General features: G+C 38.7%; 2 protein-coding genes across 2 annotated transcripts in view; both read left to right on the top strand.

The window, feature by feature from the left end:
- The window catches only part of LOC106870004 (sorting nexin-12), a 47,921-nt gene extending 36,420 nt beyond the window's left edge, over positions 1-11,501 (top strand). Inside the window, exons 3-4 of the mRNA XM_014915961.2 lie at positions 7,474-7,598; positions 10,669-11,501. Coding sequence (XP_014771447.2) covers positions 7,474-7,598; positions 10,669-10,774 — 231 coding nt within the window. The 3' untranslated portion in view covers positions 10,775-11,501. The remainder of the gene's footprint in view (positions 1-7,473; positions 7,599-10,668) is intronic.
- Positions 11,502-25,623: 14,122 nt separating this feature from the next.
- LOC106870003 (integrator complex subunit 10) overlaps positions 25,624-26,874 on the top strand; it is a 29,910-nt gene continuing 28,659 nt past the window's right edge. The window contains exon 1 of the mRNA XM_089358481.1: positions 25,624-25,985. Coding sequence (XP_089214607.1) covers positions 25,839-25,985 — 147 coding nt within the window. The 5' untranslated portion in view covers positions 25,624-25,838. The remainder of the gene's footprint in view (positions 25,986-26,874) is intronic.

Here is a 26,874-nt window from a genome sequence, read left to right on the forward strand (position 1 = left end):
TTAACATTAACCATTTGTATGATGTTGTATTGACATCACTGTATCATCATCATAATTGTTTTTACGTCTACTTTTCCATGCCTGCATGCATCAGATGAGAACGTATTGGAGCAGAGTTTTCTATGGCTGGATGCCCTTCCTGTCCTCGACTCAACTGTTTCCAATCAAGGTGATAATATGTCAGTGTATAAAACTACAAACCACCTGGACAGGACATGCTTATGTGGAGAACAGGAATCAAGCGATACTGGAATGAGCTTTTCCTGTTTACAGAGAGGGTGCAACTTGTTAAGTCAAATCAAGAAGTCTGGACATGTCTTTATTGTGCACTGCAAGTAAATGGCATTGTTTGCCAAGCCATGGTTTATAAACCTGTGCGACACATACAGATTAGAGAAATATAAACTCACTCTTGCGAACACACACGCAGACTACAGACTTGGTCACCTAGGTAGCAGAAGCTATTAACTTGTGCAAGGTTCAATGACATTGAGTTGGAACAAAAAAAAAAGGAGATAAAAAGCCCTGGTGATGGTGCCACATAAAAAGCAGTGGTGCTACAAAGAAAGCAGTGCTGATGGTGCCATGTAAAAAGTACCCAGCTCACTCTGTAAAGTGGTTCGTATTAGGACGGGCACCCAGCCATAGAAATCAAACCTAAACAGACAATTCGAACCTGGTGCAGCTCTCTGGGATGCCAGCTCTAACCATCCAACCCATGCCAGCATGGAAAACAGACATTAAATGATGAGATAGGTTAGGGTTGGTTGGTTGTGAAGAGATAAGAATCTTCTGATTGGAAAATTTAATACTTTAGTATTTAACCCTTTCGTTACCAACCCAGCTGAAACCATCTCTGGCTCTGAGTACAAATGTCTTGTTTTCATAAGTTTTCAATTAAAATCTTCCACCAAACCTTAGTCACAATTTGTTCCTAACACTAGCTTAATGATAATTAAGTCATTTTACTTAATTCTTTGTTATATTTAGAATAATTGAAAGAAACACAGAGCATCTCAACAGAAATATGGTAACAAAAGGGTTAAACCAGCTAGATCCAACTTCTCACACCTGCCCTACAATGTCATCCTAAAAATAATCACATTTAAATCTCAAAACAATGTGAATAAATAAGCTTCACACTTGACAGGGTAATCTGAATGTGAATGATTTAAGGGTCAATTGTTGATAGCCTGGCACTGGACTTGGCTGTATGAGAAGATATAGGTGAAAACAGTAAACACCTTACACATCTGGGTTCAAATCTTCATTTGAGTGTGGAGTTGCTGACAAGGAACCACACTCCTGTTTGTCCATCCTTCTCATCATCATCATATGTCCATTTTTCCATGCTGGCATGGGTTGGATAGGTTAATAGGAGCTGGTAAGCCAGAGAGCTGCACCAGGCTCCATTGTCTGTTTTTGGTATGGTTTCTACAGCTGGATGCCCTTCCTAACACCAACCACTTTACAGAGTGTACTGGGTGCTTTTTAGGTGGCACCAGCATAGGTGCTTTTTATGTGGTACATTTCAGTGTATTAAAAAGCAAAAAAAAAAAAATTTAATCCTGTGAAATATTCAGTTGTTCTGTCCTTTTGTGATATTATTATCAACAATGTTGTATGAAAATATAACATCAACATTTATCTTACTGATAGTAATTTCTTTCCTAAATTCCATCAGTTTGCAAAGACATCTGCTATCTTGATCAGTATTTCAACTTTGGACACAAATTAAAGATAATTATTCTACCAAGTATCAAAGTTCATTTCTGTGTACAAAAACTGTTCTGTGTACAAAAACTTAAATTTTATTTGTGATGCAGACATAGGTGTGTGATTAAGAAGTTTGCTTTGCAAACATTTGGATTCAGATTCAGCCCCCACCATGGGACACTTTGGGCAGGATGTTCTTTTACCATGGCCTGATTGACAAAAGCCTGGCACATGGATTTTGGTAGACCAAAGCTGAAAGAAGCCCATCGTAATATAAAATTGTTAGTCTGTATGTATGCATCATCACTATTGTTATCATTATCCTTTAATGTCCGTTTTCCATGCTGGATGGATATACATATGTGTATATATGTATATATAGTAGTGTACAGTATATATATATAGTACAAATGTCTTGTTTTCAAAAGGTCTGTATTAAAATCTTCCACCGAACCTTAGTCACAATTTATGTTCCTGACACTGGCTTAATGATAACAAAGTTATTTTACTAAATTCTTTGTTATATTTAAAATTAATTGAAAGAAACACAAAGCATCTCAAAATAAATACAGTAACAAAAGGGTTAAAGTCACCATGATATTTTGAAGCTTACCACCAACAACTGATGTGGCCCATTTGAAATGCTCCTGCACAGTTTCCATCTTCAGTTTCATTGACAGAACTGGGGTCAACCTGCTGTTGTAATAGAAGACATTAGCCAAAGGTGCCTTACATTGGTATTGAACTTGTAGCTGTGACTGTAAAGCAAACTCATTAACCCCACAGCCATGCCTGTGATTTTTAATTAATCAACCTTGATCAAGTGCTTCTTAACCTAACATTGTTTTAAATCTCTGAAATTACATGTCCGTACAAGAGTCCAGCACATTGCTCTTTTTAATTTTTTTTTTTTTTTTTTTTTTAAATTTTTTTTTTACCTTTCTCTATTTGTTTCAGTAATTAAACTACGACTATGCTGGGGCATTGCCTTGAAGACTTTTTAGTCAAACAAATTGATCCCAGGACTTTTTTTTAAAGCCTGGTACTTTATCGATTTCTTTCTTGCTGAACCACTAAATTATGGAGACATAAACAAACCAACACCAGTTGTCAAGCACAGGCTGGAGATAAACAAAGACACACAGTCATATATATATATATTCTTTTATTCTTTTACTTATTTCAGTCATTTGACTATGGCCATGCTGGAGCACTGCCTTTTTAGTGAAACAAATCGACCCCAGAACTTATTCTTTATAAGCCTAGTACTTATTCTATCGGCCTCTTTTTGCTGAACCACTAAGTTATGGGGACATAAGCACACCAACACCGGCTGTCAAGCGATGGTGGGGGGGACAAACATAGACACATAAACACACACACACGTACACACACACATACAACGGGCTTCTTTCAGTTTCCGTCTACCAAATCCACTCACAAGGCTTTGGTCGGCCCGAGGCTATAGTAGAAGACACTTGCCCAAGGTGCCACACAGTGAGACTGAACCCAGAACCATGTGGTTGCTGAACCACTAAGTTACGGGGACGTAAACACACCAACATCAGTTGTCAAGCGATAGTGGGGGGGACAAACAAGACACATAAACACTCTCTCACACACACACACACACGATGGGCTTCTTTCAGTTTCTGTCTCCCAAATTCACTCACAAGGCTATAGAAGACAGCAAGGTTCCACATGGTGTGACTGAACCCAGGACCATGTGGTTGGGAAGCGAACTTCTTATTTCGTTATTGCCCACAAGGGGCTAAACATAGAGGGGACAAACAAGGACAGACAAAGGGATTAAGTCGATTACATCAACCCAGTGCGTAACTGGTACTTAATTTATCGACCCCGAAAGGATGAAAGGCAAAGTCGACCTCGGCAGAATTTGAACTCAGAACGTAAAGGCAGACGAAATACCACTAAGCATTTCACTTCTTACCACACAGCCTCACCTGTGCCTTGTATGTACTTTCTGAAATTTTAAAAGATGAAAAGCTCACAAAGATGCAGTGAACCCTGTAGTGATGCAGGGTCTCTTTTCTGCAGAATTGGGGGCTGATGGGAAATATTATGGTTTTGCTTTCGCTTCTTTAACAAGCAAGGAAATGTTCACCCATGGGTTATGCAGATTTGTACTGGGGTGGTTCTACTGATTGATCCACTTCTCTCTCTCTTTCTCTCTCTCTCTCTTTCTCTCTCTCTCTCTCTCTCTCTCTCTCTCTCTATTTCTCTCCTTTCCTACTCGCCCTTTCTATCGCCTCTCATTCACTCTCTCTGTCACTCTCTCCCTTTTCAATAGAGATTTGACAATTAATAAGCCAACGTTTTTTTTGTTTGTTTTTTTTTTACTCTGCTTCAAGTAAATTATTTAAGAAAATAGGGTTTAGGGGTTAGCATTGCACAACACCCTCCTCCAATCTGTCTCTTTCTGTCACAAGCACATTCCCCCTTCTCTCTCTCTCTCCCCTTCTCTCTCTTTCTCTCTTATCTCTAATTATCTCCAGTGTTCTTCCTATTGCTGCCTCAGTGTCATCTGACTCAGTCTCTACAAGCTGAGATCAATTCTGATTAGTTGCTAAGCTGACAATGTTTTGAGGGTGGTGGTGGTGGTGGTGACGGCAGCAGCTGTGGTGTTTTGTCATAGCATTAGTATGATCATTAGCTATGTGTATGTGTGCATGTATCTATATCTCACATCTACTTCCTTATAAGTGTGTGTGTGTGCATACTTGTGTCTGTGTGTGAGAGAGAGAGAGAAGGAGAAAGAAAGAAAGAGAATTAGACTTAGTGAAAGGAAATAAGTATTGATAATAAACAAAAGTCGTAAACAACAACAGCAGAAGAAGAAGAACGGTAAAAAAAATTATAAACAAATCCAACCACTTCCACCCACGTCCCACATTTTTGACCTTGATGGGGGTGAGAGGTTCGGATGTTGTTAGATACACTGCACAGAGCATTCCTGTCCATGTTTTTACTAAAAACACTTCCACAGTTACAAATGAAATACACACACACACAATGTGTGTGTGCGTGTGTGTGTGTGTGTGTGTGTGCCACTCCCAAAATGTTTGTATGTCGAGTTTCATTTCTGTGAAAAAGTTTCTTTAAATTTCAGAGAAAAAAAGGCTTCCGCAGAGTTGTTAAAGTAATGTGATTGTTTTTCGAAGTAGTGAATAGGTTAAAAGATGGAAATGGGAAGTAGATGAACTGACGGCAGTGGATAAGACTTGTATGAGAGTGAAGGGGGGGGGGAGTCGGTTGGTAGGTGTAAGAGGCTATGTGAGGTATGAATTAGTCAGGGGAAAAATTGGTTGATGTAATTGTGTGGTGGGAAGAAGAGATGGCTGCATAGCAAGAGTTACCAAAGTTTTATTTACTTGTGTCTGTGTCTGGTAAACATTCCAAACAGTTTAATTCTATAAACTGATCCTTCAATAAAGCGTGTATATTGCCCTCTACTTCCTAAAGTGTGAATACGTTGTCTTCTATTTAATAATTACGCAAGGTGGTAGGTGTTTCACATAACTGAGGACAAAACAAGGAAAAATTGAGAAGCGAAGCAAAAAAATAAAATCATATTTAAAAAAAAAAACACAACACATCTTTAACTAGACATCTACGAAACAGGCCATTCAAATATACAGGCCCAGGGGCCTCCATGCTGCCCTTTATATCCATGAGCATCTCCCAACAAGTCTTTGGCACTCTGTGGCTGCTAACAAAATCTCTCCCTCCTGCTCTGTCCCAATTATCCACCCACCCACCATGTTGCAGAGTTTTCATTTTCATATCAGGAGAGAGCTACAAAGCCACATTGTTGCCAGTCACATGATCATGTTTGTTGCCAGTCACATGATCGTGTTTGTTGCCAGTCACATGATCGTGTTTGTTGCCAGTCACATGATCATGTTTGTTGCCTGTCATATGATCATGCAGATCTGATTTTTGCTGAATAGGAACTGCCCTTTCTTCATTACAAAACTTGATATTTTCATCTACCACATGTCTGTTAGTGGACTGTGCCACCCTGAGCTATTTGGGGGATAAACCCTAATGATCCACTGGGGTTGTCACTGATGACGTCCTGGCCCCACATTATGAATTTGGATGACCATTGACAGTGTTACTCTCTATATGATGCTGGTGACACAGCATCACTCGTGACCTCCATCTCTTTCTTGACTCTCAGCACAACACTAACAGTCACTGAGTCACCGTGATTGGCAGTCAGTCATAAGTACCACATGACTTTCCATTTGTCATGTCTCATTAGACTCTGCCATATTGGTGCTGCCCATCCCTCTGTGTCTATGTTTGTATACTTGTGTGTGTGTGTGTGTCCCTCTCCCCTCGTTTTCTCCCACCCCCCTCACCCCACATACACCTATTCATAAAACCCATTCATGTCTGTCTTTCTTGCACTATATACACATTTACATACTATCTATCACTTCAATACATCATTCAAAAGATGGCCAAAATACCACCTGGATTTACCTGGGATTTTAACTAAGGACCTGTACCTTCATGGAAGTACCGACCAACATCCATATCCTCTGAAAAAAGATGAGTTGTAAACTATTATTCTCCTGCCTATATTCTACCTTCACTCTTTATTCTTCTATCTTATTTTTTATAAACTGTGAATATATTTTATTCCTTGTAAACTGTAAATTTTCCCTGTCTAAAATATTCATACCTTGTCTCTGATGATGGAATCCTCAGTCACCAACCTACCACTTGGGTTGGTGGCACGTAAAAAGCACCATCCAATCGTGGTCGATGCCAGGTCGTCTGGCCCCTGTGCCAGTGGCACGTAAAAAGCACCCACTACACTCTCAGAGTGGTTGGCGTTAGGAAGGGCATTCTGCTGTAGAAACACTGTGAGATCAGATTGGGGCCAGTGCAGCCTCCTGGCTTCCCAGGTCCCAATCAAACTGTTCAAACCCATGCCAGCATGGAAAACGGATGTTAAACAATGATGATGATGTGTGTGTGTGTGTGTGTATTGTTGTACTTGGGGATGGTCATATTGCCAGTTTAGCCAATAAAAACACGCGCACTGTATATTTGGTGTTAATTTGCTTCAGCTTTATATTACATTAATCTTAATCTTATTTCGGCCAGAGTTCTTTCGTCACACTTCTGTGATCTCATCTGTGGTCCTTTGTTTCCTTCCTTCTTATGTGTGTCTCACCTTGCTAAGTCATCATCATTATCATCATCTTTAATGCGCATTTTTCTATGCTTGCATGAGTCAGACAGAATTCATTGAAGTAGATTTGCTACAGCCAGATACCCTTCCTTTTGCCAACCCTCACCTGTTTCCAAGCTAGGTAATATCCCCCAACTCCACCCCCATGGCCAGACAACCAGTGGTTAGGGCAACAGACTCGCGGTCGTGGGATCACGGTTTTGATTCCCAGACCGAGTGTTGTGAATGTTTATTGAGCGAAAACACCAAGCTGCCCGAGGCTCCGGCATGGGACGGTGGCAAACCCTGCTGTACTCTTTCACCACAACTTTCTCTCACTCTTTCTTCCTGTTTCTCTTGTCTAAATATTCCACCTGTTTTATGGTCACACCAGCCAGATCCAGCCCCTCACACCTACCCTACAATGTCATTCTAAAAATAAATCTCAGAGCCATGAAATAATTCATGATTCATTCAAAACAATAAGAATGAATAAGCATTACATTTGACTGAGTATTTTACTAATTTTTCTTAATCTTCCGCTGCAGATTGTTGTTCCAGCTCTCCCCAGAAAAGCATGGGAAAGGCAGTTACCATTCCGTGCAGATGATGGTATTTTTGAATCGGATTTTATTGAAGAAAGAAGAGAAGGCCTAGAATCATTCATAAACAAGTAAGAATATTCATCTCTTTTCTTTCTTCTTTCTTTTTTTTTTTTCTTAGTTGTATGCCACATTTAAGTTATATGCAGCATATTGTCAACATCATTTTCTGTGGCCTTGTCCATATTTTCCTGTCATCATGAATTGGTTGAGCCTGCAATAATATTATCTCATGCCTTTTATCAGCATCAGTTTTCATCATCACTGCTTTAACATCCACTTTTCCATGCCTGCATGGGTCGGATGGAAATCATATTGAGGTAGATTTTCTACAGCTGGTGGCCCTTCCTATTGGCAACCCTTACCTCTTCCCAAGAAAATATTTCCCCATGGCCAGACATGTTGTAGAATATTGGAAAGGAATGAGGATTCTGCTTATAGGACAGTGGCAACCATTTACAACTACTACACTGTGAAGGCAAACAAACAAACAAACACATATGTTTATATGTGTGTGTGTGTGTGTGTGTGTGTGTGTGTGTGTGTGTGTGTGTGTGTGTGTGTGTGTGTGTGTGTGTATAAATCCAAAAAAAAGCAAAGAACAAATACAAAAACACAACACCATAAGGATGTGGTACAAGTAAAGTATTAGCAAACATTCAAGGAAGGAAAGAAAGGTGGTTTTACGTTTCGAGCAAAGCTCTTCTTCAGAAACAGGAGACGGAGGAAAGTCTAATAGAGAAGGATGACGGAGGAAAAAAAATTGCCAACGATTCACATGTGGTTACATTTTGAAATGACCAGAAGGGAATATCATCATCATCATCATCATCGTTTAATGTCTACTTTCCATGCTGGCATGGGTTGGACGGTTTGACTGAGGACTGGTGAGCCAGAAGGCTGCACCAGGTTCCAATCTGATCTGGCAAAGTTTCTACAGCTGAATGCCCTTCGTAATGCCAACTATTCTGAGAGTGTAGTGGGTCCTTTTACGTGCCACCAGAACGAGGGCCAGTCAGGCAGTACTGGCATCAACCACACTCAAATGTTATTTTTCACATGCCACCGGCACGTGTGCTGGTAAGGCGACACTGGCAACAATCACACTCAAATGGTGCTTTTTACGTGCCACTGGCACAGGAGCCAATCCATGGCCCTGGCAATGATCATGCTCAGATGTGCTTTTAACATTCCACTGGCACGAGTGCCAATCAGGCAGTACTGTCATTGGACACATTAACGATTTTATATATATATATATATATATATATATATATATATATATATATGAATTAAATATTTCCTTCTCAAGGCATGCCAGGTTCATGAGGGCCAGTTTCCTGGCTTCAGTGTCGTATAAATTCCCCCACCTGGATGGGACGCCAGTCCAGTCACAGGATGACTCACTTTTACCTGGTGAGTGGACTGCAGCAACATGAAATGAAGTATTTTGCTCAAGGACACAACACATCACCTGGTCCAGGAATCCAAGCCCCTAACCACTAAGCGACATACCTCCATCTCATCATCATCATTTAACGTCTGTTGTCCATGCTGGCATGTTGGAAGGCTGCACCAGGATCCAGTGAATTTGGCATGGTTTTCTACAGCTGGGTGCCCTTTCTAATGCCAACCACTCCGAGAGTGTAATGGGTGCTTTTACATACCACCAGCACGAGTGCCATTTGCGTGACACTGGTATCTGCTATGAGTGCGATTTTGCTTGGCTTGATGGGTCTTCTTCTCAAGCACGACATAATGCCAAAGGTCCCAGTCATTGCCTCCGTAAGGCCCATCCCATGGCACGTAAATAGCACCCACTACACTCTCAGAATGGTTGGCATTAGGAAGGGCATCCAGCTGTAGAAGAAACCTTCCCAAATCAGATTGGAGCTTGGTGCAGCCTCCTGGCTTCCCAGTCCTCAGTCAAACCATCCAACCCATGCCAGCATGGAAAACGGCAATCCCACCCATGCTTGCATGGAAGGTGGACGTTAAACGATGATGATGATGATATAAATATTATTTGTATGAATGTCCATCTGACCCATGCAAGCATGGATAAGTAGACATTAGATTATGATGATGATGGTGATTATAGAAAGAGCTTTTGGCCTGTCTGTTTCCATGTGCAAACATCACGATAGTCTTTTATAAACCACAAATCTTTTGAAAAACTGGAATCAGTCTTTTATAGATGGTTTGGAGACTGTTTGTGTACCACTACTTTTGTAATGGTTTTTATCTTATATGTTTCCTATTCGGAAATAGATAATAAATATATTTTACTTTTGAAGTAGGAATCTATATTGATAAAGATGTCACTTATAACTTACTTATAAGTGTTATCATTATACGTAAATCCTGACTCCAGCTACATAAACGCCATAGCAAGAAATATATACTCTGAAATGCTAACAGACATTTTATGCGTGCATGTATGTTGAAGATAAATAAATTTGTGTTCTTTTAACTGCTATAAAAAAATACAGTTTCATAATTGCAGAAATAAATTTCATTAACAAGTTGAAGAATGTGAAGAAAGAGAAAATAATTACTACATTAGTTTATTTATGTACATTTAGCATTTATAATACAATTGGAAAGTAAAGTCATTTTGTCATAGAAAATTACAACTTAAAATTCACACTAAGCTAATCCTTCATACTAACTATTAGAGTTCACAACAATTCAAATAAGTCTTGTTGGATTTAGGTCATAGACATGGCATAAAAAATAGCCAATATCTCAAGGAGTGAATGTTGTGGAGTTTAGTAACATCCTACAAACACTGAGTAATTTCCCCAAAAAATCAGCAGTTTTTATAACTGCTCATATCTGAATTCTAAGAACTGTATTTCGTGAAAGAATTCTTTGACAAAAGTTTAGAATTCGTATATGGGCAGTAATTTTAACCAATGGGATTACCAACAATTATGCTTGTTCGGGCAAACGACCATTACGTCATATTGCCACCTTTTTTCACTTGCTACAAGTCTAAAAATATTTTCATTAAAGGTAAACTAAAGTTTGCTTTACTCAATTTTCTTTCTAATGCCATTTTTGTTGTTTCTTGAAATCAAAACTGATTTACATTCGTAATTTTTTAATTACAAAATTTTTTTCTTTTGTCTCTTCCAGGGTTGCTGGTCATCCATTAGCACAAAATGAACGTAGCTTGCATATGTTCTTGCAAGAGCCAGCCATTGACAAAAATTATGTTCCAGGAAAAATTCGAACAACATGAAAAATTTAAAATTAAGACACTATATTTTACTGTGACCCAGAAGTTTTTTCTTTTTCTTTTTTTTTCATTCTTTCTTCCCCCTCTCTTTTTTTTTTTTTTTTTTCCAAGACGCATCTTCTGTGGCATCAGATCACTAAAGTTGGATAAGTGGGAATTCTATCTGTCTCTCTCCTTTTCTTTCTTTTTGCTATCTTCCTCCCCCCCTCTCTCTCTCTCTCTCTCATTCTCTCTTTCCCTTCCTCTTCTCGTTATCAGGATGCAATGCCAGTTACTTATATCACATTCACAGATGTTGCTCTTCATTTTAGTTGTGAAAGTTTTGCCAACATATTTACAAACTTTATAACTTTCTGAAGCATTCAGAATTATTAACTAAAAATACTTTATTATTACTATTATTCTTATTATTATTATTTGGTTCTCTTGCTGGACTGGAATATATCCATAACTCCTAACCTTAAACTTTCCCCTTTCACTCTATTCTCACTTTATTTCTTTTCTCTCATAATTTTCTTTTAGTAATTGTATGACAGCAGTTATACGTGTATATATACATATATATATATATATATATATATATATATATATATATACACCAGCTGTTGGGCCACTTTTGATTAATGCTTCGTACTGTTCCCTCAATTTAACAATAATATGATTTTTTTAAATGGAGATTATTAAAAAAAAATAAAAATTTAGTTATTTACAAAAAAAAATACATTGTTTACATCGACTTATTGTGTTAAATCGTCATCATCACTGTTGTTTGTGATTTGTTCTTCAATTTTTCCCAATTATAATATTTTATTTTCTTTAATTATAACAACCAATTTACTATTTACTGTTTTGTAAAATTGTTTCCAGCCTATTTGCTTTTCTGTTTGACAACAAGATAAATTTTAGTTTCTTCGTTTTAATTTACTCCAGAAATGCTAAATTCGTTCAAGGCGGAAGTATGACTGTGTAGTAAGAAGTTTGCTTCCAAACCATGCAATTCCAGGTTCAATCCAACCTTGTGAAACTATTATAATTATTCATCATCATCATCATCATCATCATTATTATTATTAGTTTATTAAGGTTGTGAGCTGGCAGAGTCGTCAGCACTCTGGGAAAAATGCTTAGAGACATTTTGTCCGTCTTTACATTCTGAGTTCAAATTCTGCCAAGGTCTACTTTGTCTTTCATCCTTTTAGGGTTGATAAAATAAGTACCAGTTATACACTGGTCAGTGTAATTGATTTCCCCCTCTCCTATCAAATTTACTGGCTTTGTGCCAAAATTTGGAACTGTTATTATTAAATGCTGACCATGTGACTGGACGAGAAACCAATCACAAGTATTGCTGGATTTAACTCTCTCGGCACCAAAATACAATGGATGGAGACTGCATTCATTCATGAAATAAATATAAGAATCAGCAAAGCCAACCAATCATTCAGTGTGTGGAATATGGAAATCATCGATTCTCAACAAGAGCACCAAAATAGGGTTCTACAAAAGCAACATACATAGTACTTTCCTCTAGGGATCTGAATGTTGCAAAACAACCAAAAGTAAAGAAAAGAAATTGGAAGGGTTTCAAAATAAATGTCTGTGGAAAATTTTGAAGGTCTACTGGCCGAATATGGTCTTGACCAGCCAACTACACACCAAGGCTAACATGAAACCAATTAGAGAAACTATTGAAGCAAGGAAATGGAAATGGCTGGGTTGAGTTTGTCGCTATAAATCGAACCCAATTGTCAGGATCACAAAGTAAAAGAAGACATGGCTGACCAAAGGAAACATGGCGGAGAACAATAACAAAAGATCTTAAAAGCAGAAGGGTTAACAAGAATGTCAAGGATGCTTTCAGTGTTAGAAGGTAGAATGATCTTGGTGTCACCTCAAGTGCCACAAGGCACATTGAGAACTGAATTATTATTCAGGTGGTGATCTAGCAGAACCATTAGCATGCCAGACAAAATGCTTAGCAACATTTTGTCCACCTTTGTGTTCTGGATTCAAATTCTGCCAACGTCAACTTTGCCTTCCATTCTTTCAGGGACAATAAAATGAGAATCACATGAGCATTGGGGTTGATCTAATCGATTATCATTTCCCCTAAAATTTCAGACCTTGTGCCTTCGTTAGCAAAGGCAGAAGTATTGTTTTCAGTGGTGTTTGTTTGCTTGTCCGTGGACAAGATCTTTCAAGAACCGCTGGATGGATTCGGATGAAACTTTCAGGGATGATTGACCTCATGACTGGCACAAACTGTGCCACACAGCATTACAAACATAGCCCGCATACCCACCTTCACATTCCATGACAACCACTGGGATTGATCTGGTACTGGACAAGGATTCTGGATTATTTTACCTGTTTTTTCACTTAATTTTTGAGAGCGGTCGGGTTCTTTCTTTGTATTCTCACTTGTGAGAGCAGTCGAGTTTATTTCAGATATTCTCATTTTAAAAATCATCTCCAGCTAATCGTTGAGAGGACATTGGTGTTGCCTTGGCGGAGGTTTGCGCTCTCTGAGTGCTCGTTATTATTTATTATTATTATTATTATTATTATTATTATTATTATTATTATTATTAAGGTGGCAAGCTGACAGAATTGTTGGTGCATCAGACAAGATGCATTGCAGCATTTTTTTCTGGCTCTGTACGTCCTGAATTCAAATTCTGCCATGGTTGACTTTGTCTTTCATCCTTTTGGGAGTCAGTAAAATAAAGCATGAGTCAAATATTCTTTTCTACTCTAGGCACAAGGCCTGAAATTTTGGGGGAGGGAGCCAGTCAATTAGATCAACCTCAGTATGCAACTGGTACTTAATTTATCGACCCCAAAAGGATGAAAGGCAAAGTCAAACTCGGTGGAATTTGAACTCAGAACATAAAGACAGACAAAATACTGCTAAGCATTTTGCCCGGCGTGCTAACGTTTCTGCCAGCTCGCCACCTTAAAGCAGGAGTCAAATACTGGAGTCAATGTAATCAAGCTGCACTCTCCTCCTCCTTCTCCTTTATAATTGCTGGCTTTGTGCAAAAATCAGAATTCTTAAGAGAAATTCATTAAGCACTAAAAATAAAAGTTGCTAAATATTCAGTAGCATGTTGGTTGTTCCATATTGAATCAATTTGAGTTAGAATTCTCTTTTATCAAGAGAAAAATGGCTGCTAATACAGAACAGCTGTCAATTTGGTGAAGAAATTTATACACAGTTAATTTCAAACACACACATGCACACACACACACATACACACACACACACACATTGAGATGTGTTTTAATTGATTTTTATCTGTTTTTATTGTTTAAAAACTTGAAAGCTTAATAAAAAGCAACTTCCCCACTTTGTGCCCTGACATGATATTTATAACCTGCTGCTTCAGCTGGTTATGAAAGAAATACGTAAGAAAAATCTAAGTGTTCCTTGTAATTTAATTTTTTTCTAGCTGCACACACACCTGATAAAAATACCTGGTTTCTTGCATCCTGTTAATTAAACCTATTCCGATGCAGACCACAACCAGTCTCAGGGGATTTTGCTTAATCTAATCCATACATCATCATCATCATCGTTTAACGTCCACTTTCCATGCTAGCATGGGTTAGGCAATTTGACTGAGGGCTGGTGAACCAGAGGGCTACACCAGGCTCCAATCTGATTTAGCAGAGTTTCTACAGCTGGATGCCCTTCCTAACGCCAACCACTCCGAGAATGTAGTGAGTGTTTTACGTGCCACCGGCACGAGGTACAGTCAGGCGGTACTGGCGACAGCCATGCTCGAAATGGTGTATTTTACGTGCCACCTGCACAGGAACCAGTCCATCGGCACTGGCAACGATCTCGCTTGAATGTCTTTTCACGTGCCACTGGCACAAGAGCCAGGAAGGCGACGTTGGTTACGATCACGCTGGTGCTATTTACGTGCCGCACTGGTAAAATTCAGATTGAATCCTTTAGCATTTAAATTACTCTGTCAAATATAATTCTTATTCACATTGTTTTCAATTAATCATGTATTACCTTGTAACTTTGAAATTTTAATGTTGTAATTGTTTATTTTTAGAATGACATTGTAGGATAGGTGTGAGAGGTCAGATGTGGCCAGTCAGAACATAAATCAGGTAGAAATTCAGGCTGGATGTGGTTGGATTAAATGCTGAAGGGAGCAGAGTTTGCAGTTACTTTATGTAAATGTTTTTTCTTTAAAATAATGTGATTACAAGTTTATTAAATATCCTCTGGTTATTCAACTTATTTCTCTTACACACACACACACACACACACACACACACACACACACACACACACACACACACACACACACACACCTTTCTCTGTTGGACAAGAACAATGGATACTTGACTGGCTCTCCATCGGTTACGAAGACATCTGTTCCAGTTGATCTGGAACAGCTTCCTCATGAAATTAACTTGCAAGTGGCTGAGCGCTCCACAGATATGCGTCCCCTTAACATAGTTCTCAGGGAGATTCAGTGTGACATGTGACAAGGCTGGCCCCTTTGTATTACAGGTACAACTCCTGCCAGTTGAACTGGAGCAACATGAAATAAAGTATCTTGCTCAAGGGCACTGCTGGAGATTGAACTCTCAACCTTACTATTGTGAGCCAAATACTCTTACCACTAAGCTATGTGTCTTCACCAGGGACACCTAAAAAACACTCAGCTTCACGACAAAGGGATCTCTCTCTCTGAAGATCTCTGATGGCAATCCCTCATCTATAACGTACCCAAAGCAACACCCCAAACACTAAGATTCTTTGTTCTAGTCAGAAAATATGCTTCCCTGGTTAGTTGTTGATCTTCTGCATGGCCCCACTGCAACCCCATATTAAAGTATTTCTCACCCATCTGTAACCGTGCTGCTGTCGCACACAAACCTTTGGGACCACATTCAGCTGGTTCTCAACCATTTTAATATCCCGGTCAGATCCAAAAACCTGGATTTTTTTTAGGGAGTCAAACAAAAAAAAGTAAAACAAATCAATTAAAGAAAAATTTATATTTAGAGAGGAAAGCCCATTAAGAGCCACACGAGGCCCAGAGATCCACAGTATAAACTCTAAACTTCTTGTGTCATTGCTATATTGATCTTTACTCTGCTCCTCTCAACTAGAAAGCTACATCCATCATCCAGTCTTCAGCAGTCATCATTGTCTCTATTTTTTCTGTTTCTTTTATTTATTTTTTTATTTTTTATTTTTTTGTCATTCTTACTGTATTTCATGTCACAAATCCTGTATTTAATATTTTACCTTAATTGTTCCCTGTCAGAACTGCAACCCTCAAATATTTCTTTAAACCCCACCCCCACCCCACCCTCTTTTTTTTTTTTTCTTTCCTTTCTGCAAAAGTTCAAATTGATTATCAATCACTTTGATCTCATCTGAGGAATGGTTTATCAAAGTCATGGACACTGTTTTTTCCGCTACTAAGTTGTTAATAATAATAATAATAATAATAACAAGAGCACTCAGAGAGCGCAAACTTCCATCAAGGCAACACCAATGTCCTCTCAACGATTAGCCTGAGATGATTTTTAATATGAGAATGTCTGAAATAGACTCGACTGTTCTCACAAACGAGAACACTAAAAATGAACCTGACTGTTCTCAAAAATTAAGTAAAAAAACTGAAAAGATGAGGGGCAAAGATGATTTGGGTGGTATTTGAACTCAGAGCATTTTGTCTGATGTGCTAATGACTCCACTTGCCACCTTAAATGATGATAATGATCCGTTTTACTGTAGTCACAAGGCCTGAAATTTCGTGGGAGGCAGGGACAGTCAATTAGATCAACCCCAGTACTCAACTGGTACTTAATTTATCAACTCCGAAAGGATGAAAGATAAAGTCGACCTCTTTGGAATTTGAACTCAGGAGGTCAAAGCAGACAAAATACTGCTAAGCATTTCGCCCAGTGTGCTAACAATTCTGCCAGCTCACTGCCTTGATAATAATAATAATAGTAAAAACGGTTTCAAATTCTGGCACAAGGCCAGCAACTTCAGAGGAGTGTCCAAGTTGATTACATCGACACCCAGTACTCAACTGGTACTTATTTTGTCTATCCCGAAAGGATAAGTTAACCTTGGCAGAATTTGAACTCAGAACGTAAAGGATAGACGAAATGCTACTAAGCATTTTGCTCAGCATGCTAATGGTTCTGCTAGCTCAGCCCCTTAATAATCCTTTGTGTTATAGGCACAAGGCCTGAAATTTGGGGGAGGGGGATGTTCGATTACATCGACCCCAGTGTTTCACTGGTACTTAATTTATCGACCCCGAAAGGATGAAAGGTAAAAATCGACCTTGGCAGCATTTGAACTCAGAACATAAAGTCAGAAGAAATGCTCCTAAACATTATGTCCGGTGCAGTAACAATTCTGCGAGCTTGCCATCATCATCATCATCATTTAACATCCATTTTCTATGCTAGCATGGGTTGGACGGTTTGACTCCGATCTGCAAAGCCAGCGGCAGCACCAGGCTCCAATATGATTTGGCATGGTTCCATTGGCTGGATGCCTTTCTTAACGCCAACCACTCTGAGAGTGTAGTGGGTCCGTTTTACGTACCACCAGCACAGGAACCAGTCAGGTGGGCCTGACATCGATCATGTTTGGATAGTGCTTTCTACATGCCACCGGCATGGGAGCCAGTCAGTGGGTACTGGCATTGGCCATATGCAGATGGTGCTTTTTACATGCCACCAACACAGAAGCCATATGTTGAACTTTGATTTCAAGAGAAGTCTAAGGCACATAAAATATGCAGTGATGACCTTGTCTTTCATTTCTCTGTGCAAGATATTGTCCAGCTCCAGGACCCCAAAGTAATTATACCTGTCATCATCTGGGTCTTCCATTCTCTCTCCGTTTGGCAATTCTATGCCCCTACAATTTACTCTTTTCTCCCACTTCAAAGTGAGCACTGCACACTTCGAGATACCGAATTCCATCTTTATATCCTTGCTGCACATCTGCGCAATTTTAACCAGCTTCTCCATTTCAGGCTCTGTTTTCGCAAACAATTTTAAATCATCCATGAAGAGGTGGTTGAGACAAGGTCTGTTCTTTTAAGACGAGGTCCTATTATTAAGATGGCAAGCTGGCAGAATCATTAGCGTGCTGGACGAAATGCTTAGCAGAATTTCACCTGTCACTACGTTCTGAGTTCAAATTCCACCGAGGTCAACTTTGCCTTTCATCCTTTCAGGGTCAATTAAATAAGTACCAGTTACAAACTGGAGTTGATATAATCAACTTAATCCCTTCCCCCAAATTTGTGGCCCTGTGCTTCCAGGAGAAAGGTTTGTTTTTTATTTATTATTATTATTATTATTATTATTATTGACTGTTTTCCTCCAGTAACAGCTGTGTCCTTTCCTGTTGTTATCTAATGACCTGCTAAATTAAAGTAGAACCTGTTTGTCAGCCAGACCAATTCTCTCCTTTGTATTGAATATTGAATTACCCATACAGTCATCTGTGTTGGCACCTTAACCTCGTAGCTTTTATGCTTCATCGATATTAGAAATGAATAATTAATACTCGTGTTTACTCTCTAAATAACGGCTTGAGAAATACGGCTAATCTTGACTGACTACCCAAATATCTCTACACCTCGCTTTTATTTAAGTTTTTAATTTCACTCACTCACACACATATTCAATGCCTGATCTATTTTCTATTTACGCAATGATTTAGTAACTGTGAGGTGTTAACTAGAAACGATGTTATAAACAGAAGCTTAGCCTTTATTGCAGCTGATGTCAGGTGTAGCTGGACAAGGGACATAACTCTACATATTTCAACTTTTGTTAACCACTAAAGACGTCATGGAGAAAGAGGACGCAATGAGATGGCGGCGGTAGTGGTAGTGGTGGTGGTGGTGGTGGCAGTGACGACGGTGCGGGGTTTTGGTGGTGGACTATTTTCAACACTGTTTAAAACTATGTGAAGGTAGTGGCAATCCATCAGCAGACGACGTCATTCATCCACACAATCTAACTTCATGACATAAAGAGCGTGAACGTTGTTGTCTCCTCGCACCATCACTCTTGAGCCCAATACCGAAGGAACGCCAAGATAACTACAGAAAGATTACATCTATGCCAATAGTAAACAAAGATATATTTGTACAGTGAATATGTTTACATTTTGTTAACGGAATTCTGTATAAAGTCAACAAATGATTTCACGTTGGCTTTGTATGTCTACGGAATGTTTTTGCTTAGGAAATGTACCTTTGATATTCACTCTCAGTTTACCCATCAATCATCAATCATCATCATCATCATCATCGTTTAACGTCCGCTTTCCATACTGGCATGGGTTGGACGGTTTGCCTCAGGCTCCAATCTGGTCTGGCAAAGTTTCTACAACTGGAGGCCCTTCCTAACGCCAACCACTCTAAGAGTGTAGTGGGTGCTTTTTACGTGCCACCGGCATGAGGGCCAGTCAGGCAGTTCTGGCAATGACCACGCTCACGCTCTAAAAGTGTTTTTATGTGCTACCTGCACATGAGCCAGTCTGGTAGCAGTGGCAATGACCATGCTCGAATGTTGTTTTTCACATGCTACCGGCACATGTGCTGGTAAGGCAACACTGGCAATGATCATGCACAAATGGTGCTTTTCGCATGTCACTGGCACAGGAGCCAATCCGTGGCCTTCGCAATGATCACACTCAGATGTGTTTTCAACGTTCCACTGGCACGAGTGCCAAACAGGTGGTACTGTCATCAGCCATGTCAGCAAAAGTTCCGTTCGATAATTAGACCAATAAATAGGTTGGAATGTACAATCGAAGGCACAGAGGTCAGTGGTTGAGAGTTGTTGCCTTCATGGTTGTAAAATTGTGGTTTTGTGTCCTGGACCAGGCGATACGTGTGTTCTTGAGCAAAGTGCTGCATTTCACCACTGTTCCACTCCATTCAGCTGTGAAGGAGTTAACAGGGTCATGGACTAGCATCTCATCCAGGTGGTGGGTTGCTTGGATCTCACCATCTCATCATCATTGTTATTATTTCCACATTTCCATGTTTTCATGTATCAGGTGGAATTTGTTGGGTCAGATTTTCTATGGCTGAATGCCCCCCCCCCTTGCTGCCAGTCCTCACCTGTTTCCAAGCAAGGTAACATTTCGTCATGACCAAATATGTTTTCTTGGAGGATTCATAATGAGGGACATAGCTTGCATGATGGTGACACTCCTTTACAATGATCACTCAAAGCATGTGGTACGCTTGAACAATTGTGAAGATCTCTTCACATGAAACCATTGGTTGCCTTGTTAACCAACAAAAAAAAATGTATATATATCTATTATTATCATCTGTAACTGACAAACCAGAGGCTATACCAAGCTCCATCATCTGTTTTAGCATAGTTTCTATGGCTGGATGCCCTTACTGGTTTATATGTATGTATGTGTGTGTGTAAATCAATTTGTATTTCACCATGTTTGAACATGAGTTCATGGAATGTAGACAACAGCTGCACAGTTCATGCAGATGGTATCATTTGTTTCCTGTTCTTTACATAACCACATCCAGGCTGTTTGTGAGGGTTGATGCGGAAAGGGCACCCAGCCATAGAAAAATGTCAAGGACTTCTTCCATTTTTCCTGAGCATCAAACTAATCCACCTTGTTTATTGTTCCATCACTTGTCTCTGTTTTTTTTTTGTGTTCTGCATCATTTTGAACCATCTATCTATCCATCCATCCATCCATCCATCCATCCATCTACCTACATACTCACATACATATATGCATACACACACACATACATACATACATACATACATACATACCACTGGAACTCTAAAAATCTGTAAAACTTTCCAGAAGTTTATCATTTAAATATATATGAGCATGTCTAGATATGTAACTATATGCATGGGAATGCATACATAAAACAAAACATACAAATCTGCACACATACATACATAATTACAAACAAAAAACCATGTTGTTGATGTTGAAATTCCATAATTACAAACAAAAAACCATGTTGTTGATGTTGAAATTCTAATGAAGGAGCCTTGGATCTAGGTTAGAAACTGGCTCTTTCTCTATTGACAAATCTTGAAATAAAACTGAACAATGACACACACACAGAGATATATATACTGGGTTCCTTCCAGTTTCTGTCTCCTAAATCCACTCACAAATCTTTGATCAACCTGGGGTTATAGTAGAAAATGCTTGGCCAAAGTACCATAGTGGGTGTGAACCCAGAACCATATGATTAGGAGGTGAACTTCTTAACCACACAACTAATCATGCACCTGAAATATGCTGTGGAGAAAAAAAAAACAATATTATTTGAGTAATAAATTTGTCTCTTCTAGAGAATAACTACAGATGTCCCACCATCATTTGCAACCTCAAGTGGAAAAATAACTTCACCATATTTGTTGAATTACTTTTTACTATTAAATGAATTATTATAGAATGGAATTATATATTTATTGGTATATCACTGTATGGTACCTCCAGCAAGTGTCTTCTACATTCACAGATTTTCATCTTTATTTTTTCTCTCTCTCTCTCTCTGTATGTATGTACCCATCAGGGTCCCATCTATCAATTAAACAGATTTCCTAGGAGTAGTGGAGGCTCCTGTTATTTTTTACAAAGAAGACAACTTTTCCAGGGGAAAGATACTCTGACAAAACTTGCAGTCAAAACAGTAGCAGTCATCTTACTAACTTGGTAGTGGAATCTACTATGGTGACCGAGAGGAAGTCAAAAGTGTTGTGGTTTGTTTTGTAGGCAATCATCATCATGTATGTATGTATATAGTTGTCAATTAGTTCTCCAGATGCCAGAAACAAAAGCACGCTCAATATAAGAGAGCAGATATATTTTCAACCTTATTAGGCACATAAGATGGAAAGCTTCCTTCTATAACCAAGCAACCCCATCCACACAGTCTGAATACCAGCAAGTCAGATTTCAGAGATTACCACTCAGGTTCAAAGTAACTGGAAGCCTTCATAGCAGACTTCTTAGGCATTATCCCCCCCCCCACACACACACACACACCCAGGCCTATAATAACATAAACTGTAAGGGCAGCAGATAGAATAGAACCTTTAGCAGAGGAAAGACCACAAGCTAAATATCACCTCCAGCCCCAAGTACCATTTGATTAACCTGATCAAATCTGAGGTTGGTCAGGTGAGCAAGCACATTCTCAGGAAGATCAATGATAAATCAAGGAAATTATCTTGTATCTACCCATGGCAAATTTGCAAAAAAGACGTTATTTCTTGGTTTAAGGTCAACCAGGGTAGAGGTAAGTCAAGGGTCACCCAATTCAATAGAGTGGAATTTTATCCATTCATATCAAGAGGGTTGTCACATAAAGGACTTATTTTACTTGGAAACTTACCAACAATTGTGTTAGGGCCTTGGATGTAATAATGCATGCCAGAAAAACTCTCCTCTTTAATGAATGTTGAATTTGAGTCAAACAACCAAACTCAGAAGGTGCCATCAGTATCATGACAGGGCACCTTCAGCAACGCACATATCTGCAATTTTATAACATTTTTATATTACACACCTGAGATCTGAAATTTAATTCAACTCACTTTGGTTATTGAACACCTAAGCTTAAAAAAGACCTAATTCAGACCATTAAACCCCCTAAAGTCCAAAGCTACTATAGAGGCTAACCTAATTGTAGATAATTTTTTTATAGATAACGTATGATTTAGGCACAAGTTCATATAGGCTCCCCACTGTAAAACCAAATATGAAGCTGTCGTACATCAATACAACTTCAAGCCACCTGTTTATATTGTTTGAAAACTTTGTAATGGGTGTCAATAGGTGGTTCTGAAGCCTACCCCACCAAAGTGGATGTCCTCAATACAGCAGCATCCTACTACAATGAGGCTTTCACTTCAGTAGATTTAAGGACCACATTATTCACAAGCTGCAAGGTAACCCCCACAGTGCTGGTGCCATGGAAAGCACTGAATACTCCCTAAATGAAGAGTAATTGATTCAGAGAGAAACTATACAGGGTTTGAGAGAGTTTTTTTAGTCTTCCTGATGACATGGCAAGCTCCATGGTGCTGGTGCTAATGAATAATAACTGCAATAAAGCAGTTGGTGTTAGGAAGGGCATCCTGCTGTAGAAACCTAGCCCCAAAAATAGAGATATTGGAGAAAGGTGTGGGTCTTAGATATGTTGAGTTCTGTTGAACCATCCAACCCATGCTACCATGAAAGATAGGCATCAATTGATGATGATGAAGATAATATATATATATATATATATATATATATATAATTGTTAAAGAGGACAACAAACATTAAGGCAAGGCAAACATCTCAAGTCATACATTATTATTATTGGAAAAAATTCAAAGTCTTACAGCTGTTTCTGGGATATTCCATCATCAGAGACAAATGGGGAAAATGAGAATGGTATATATTAATGAGATGATGACATAGAAGAAAGGAGTAAAAGAATAAGGAGATGGAAAGAAAGAAGAAAAAAAAGAAGCATAAAAGTTCATAGTTCAACTTTCTGAAGTTATAGAAACCAAAGCATAAGCCCTTAGATGCAATCCTGTGTAGATCCATGAGTGTAAGTCCTTAGGGGCAATCCTGCATAGATTTATGTGGGCTAAAATCCTGAAATAGTAGACATCTGCTGCATCGGAAATCTGCAATGGCTCCATAACTACTGTCTTGGCTATAACCTTGGAGCCCTAGTAATCCGTTACACCACTTACCTAGTGTACCTAATCATTTAGATCACTTATGAACTAAACCCCCATATTTTGTGTGTTTATACACTCACACACACACATATGTATGGGGAAGTACCAGCTGGACACAAACAGGGACTCGATCAATCATGGCTGAGTCACTTGAGTGAGGGTGTCTGGTGTAGAAAAATTGGTAACACCTAATGACTTCAAGAAACATCACTGACGATGTGTATGTGTGAACCCGTTTATGGATGTGAAACTATTGGTCCCTCTTTGACCAGACATAGACTTAACTCCTTACAAATACATTAATGCTTGGCACTTTAGAGTGTGGTTCTTTTTCGGATATGATACACTAACGATTGTATATACAGGGCTGGCCAAAAGTCACCTGACAGTGAATCAAAATTTCATAAATACTATCTGTAATTCCGTATTGACTCAAATGGAAAAATGTGTCGCTCAAGAAGGATTTCAGTTTGAACAATTTTCATGATATTTCACATTTAGATGCTTTTATTAAATCCATTCAGTTGTTAAACATAAATAAATCTTGGAATTAAATGGTTTTGATTTACTGTCAGGTGGCTTTTGGTCAATCCTGTATATATATACAGTACAGTTGCCAGTACCGCCTGACTGGCCCTTGTGCCAGTGGCATGTAAAAGCATCCACTACACTCTCGGAGTGGTTGGCGTTAGGAAGGGCATCCAGGTGTAGAAACTCTGCCAGATTAGAGCCTGGTGCAGCCATCTGGATCGCCAGTCCTCAGTCAAATCATCCAACCCATGCTAGCATGGAAAGTGGATGCTAAACGATGATAATGATGATATATATATATATATATATATATATATAATATAATGAAAGGAAAACCGTCAATGGCACCTGTGCCCAGCATCGCATCGCCTTCCTGGCACGTATAAAGACATTCAAGCGAGATCGTTACCAGTGCCACCTGACTCCTGTGCAGGTGGCACGTAAAATACACCATTTTGAGCATGGCCGTTGCCAGTACCGCCTGACTGGCCTTCGTGCCGGTGACATGTAAAAGCACCCACTACACTCTCGGAGTGGTTGGCGTTAGGAAGGGCATCCAGCTGTAGAAACTCTGCCTAATCAGATTGGAGCCTGGTGTTGCCATCCGGTTTCACCAGTCCTCAATCAAATCGTCCAACCCATGCTAGCATGGAAAGCGGACGTTAAACGACGATGATGAATGTATATATATATATATATATATTTATGTATGTATGTATGCATAAGTGTATGTGTGCAGACATATGCATGCAATGCAGTGTAGCACCAAAGTCCTTCAAATTCCAGATAAACTGCTTTCTGATATCTATTTCTCTTCTCTATATGTTCTGGATAAATTCTTGTCCAAAATGACAAGGGAGGCAACTATGAAATCCAAATTAGGAGAAAAATTGAATTATGAGGAGATAAAGGGTCGACACGTATTGTTTTCTGTATCATCAATATTAGTATTTGTATTGGTTAAACTAAAGCGATATTAGTTTAACCAAAGAATTTATATCAGGAGTTTCAATCGAGTTTTTAGCCTTCATAGAAATAACAACCAGCATTGTAGCTTCTACCAAATCCTCCTCAACTTATTAGAAATAGCAGTTTCATTTCTACTAAACCCTATCTTGAGATCTTCAATGGATAATGTAGTCTTAAATAAGGTGTTTGAAATAATGGCATGATGGCCTCAGCATGAGCACCTTGGACTACAACTGACCTGGAGTTTAACAATAGCAGCACTAATAAATTCACCTTTAAAATAATCTAAAGCAAAAACTGTATTATAATAAAGGAAATGAAAAAAATTAATTAAAAAATATTCAAATGTAAGTTAGAAGAAATTATTTAAGCTATATCGTGAATTTCGAAGCCCTACATTACTTATTAGAGATAATAGCTAAATTATCCTCAAATCACACACTGCCATCTTTCAGAAGGACAGGAAACATTACATAATGTAGTCTTAAAAGACGTTGTTCTGATTGGAATGTCTGAGATCATAGGCGCGTGGTAGACCAAGATTGACCTAGGGTTAAACAACTTCATTATTACCAACAGTTAGTTCCCTTGATAAAGTAGAGTTATGTAGTTTCGTATATATTGGATTTTATAAAATTTCATTATTGGAAAATATTTACTATAAAATAATTGATAGAATATTCGTTAATGAATTTTTAAAAGGTACATAAATGTGTTAATGGTTTGAGCGCGTTGTTCCTTTAGCTGTGGTACTAATGTATGGGTTAACCATGCCGGTGGTATTGGTGCCAAGATGGCGGCAGTTGTAAATAGTGACAACTTCAGCGACGAAGAATGGTTGGTGCAGAGGGCTCAGAGCTGCATCAAGACAGACACCTATGCTGCCAAAGCATGGATGATCACAGCCAGAAGTCTATTCCCCAAAAACTTCAATATACAGGTAAACATATCACTTACATTACCTTCATTTAGTGTCTTCACTGGAATATTCTGCTGCTTAAGAACTTGAATCAGGCTTCAATTCCAGACAATTGACGATCCGGTTTCGATTCTCAACTGGAATTGCTCCTTGTATGTTTTTATGAGCAGTACTTAGGAAAAACACGAATGTTGTAAATTGTCCTTATACTTTTCCCCCTTTTGCGTTAATATAAAAATAATCTCTATTGACAGATATTTTGTAAAAAATACAAAGTGCTAAAAGAGAAATTCTTTCCACTTATAACAACAAAGAATTTAACGATGAAATGAGTTTGAATAATTACTCCGTGTGTTGATAATTATTGTTCTTTCGTTTCTGATTAATTCTAGTCTTCTATTTGAAACTAAACAAATAAAGGAGAACACGCTTCATCCAGGAACTATTATATGCACGTTCCAGTTCTGTTAGAGTATATTTTGAGTCATTAATATATATTTTTAGAACCCGTACACGAATTAAGGCCGCTAAAGGTGTTTTAACTTTTCTAAACGTGTTTTTACACTCATCTAATTACATTGTTCGGGTCCCTACTTGTGCACTAAAATCCTTTAAATATGTTGTTAGGACCCATTAAAATGCATTGTTAAGGTCCCTCAATTTATTGTCAGTATCCCTTAAATTTGTTGCTAGAACCCATAACTGTGTTTTTAGAGGCTCCCTAAATGTTCGTTTAGCACTCGATAAATATCCCCTAGGCTCCTATCAAAAAGTTCCGAGGTTCCTACTTATTTGTGATATATTAAAGAAACGAGCCAACGAAGGAGCAACTACATAAGCGCTCGAACTGCTAGAAATAGCAACCAAATGCCACCTTACTGTTTAGAAATACACAGCCTTTGTTTCAATT

This window comes from Octopus bimaculoides, chromosome 10, assembly GCF_046866305.1.
Source record: "Octopus bimaculoides isolate indiv1 chromosome 10, ASM4686630v1, whole genome shotgun sequence".
Lineage (NCBI taxonomy): Eukaryota > Metazoa > Mollusca > Cephalopoda > Octopoda > Octopodidae > Octopus > Octopus bimaculoides.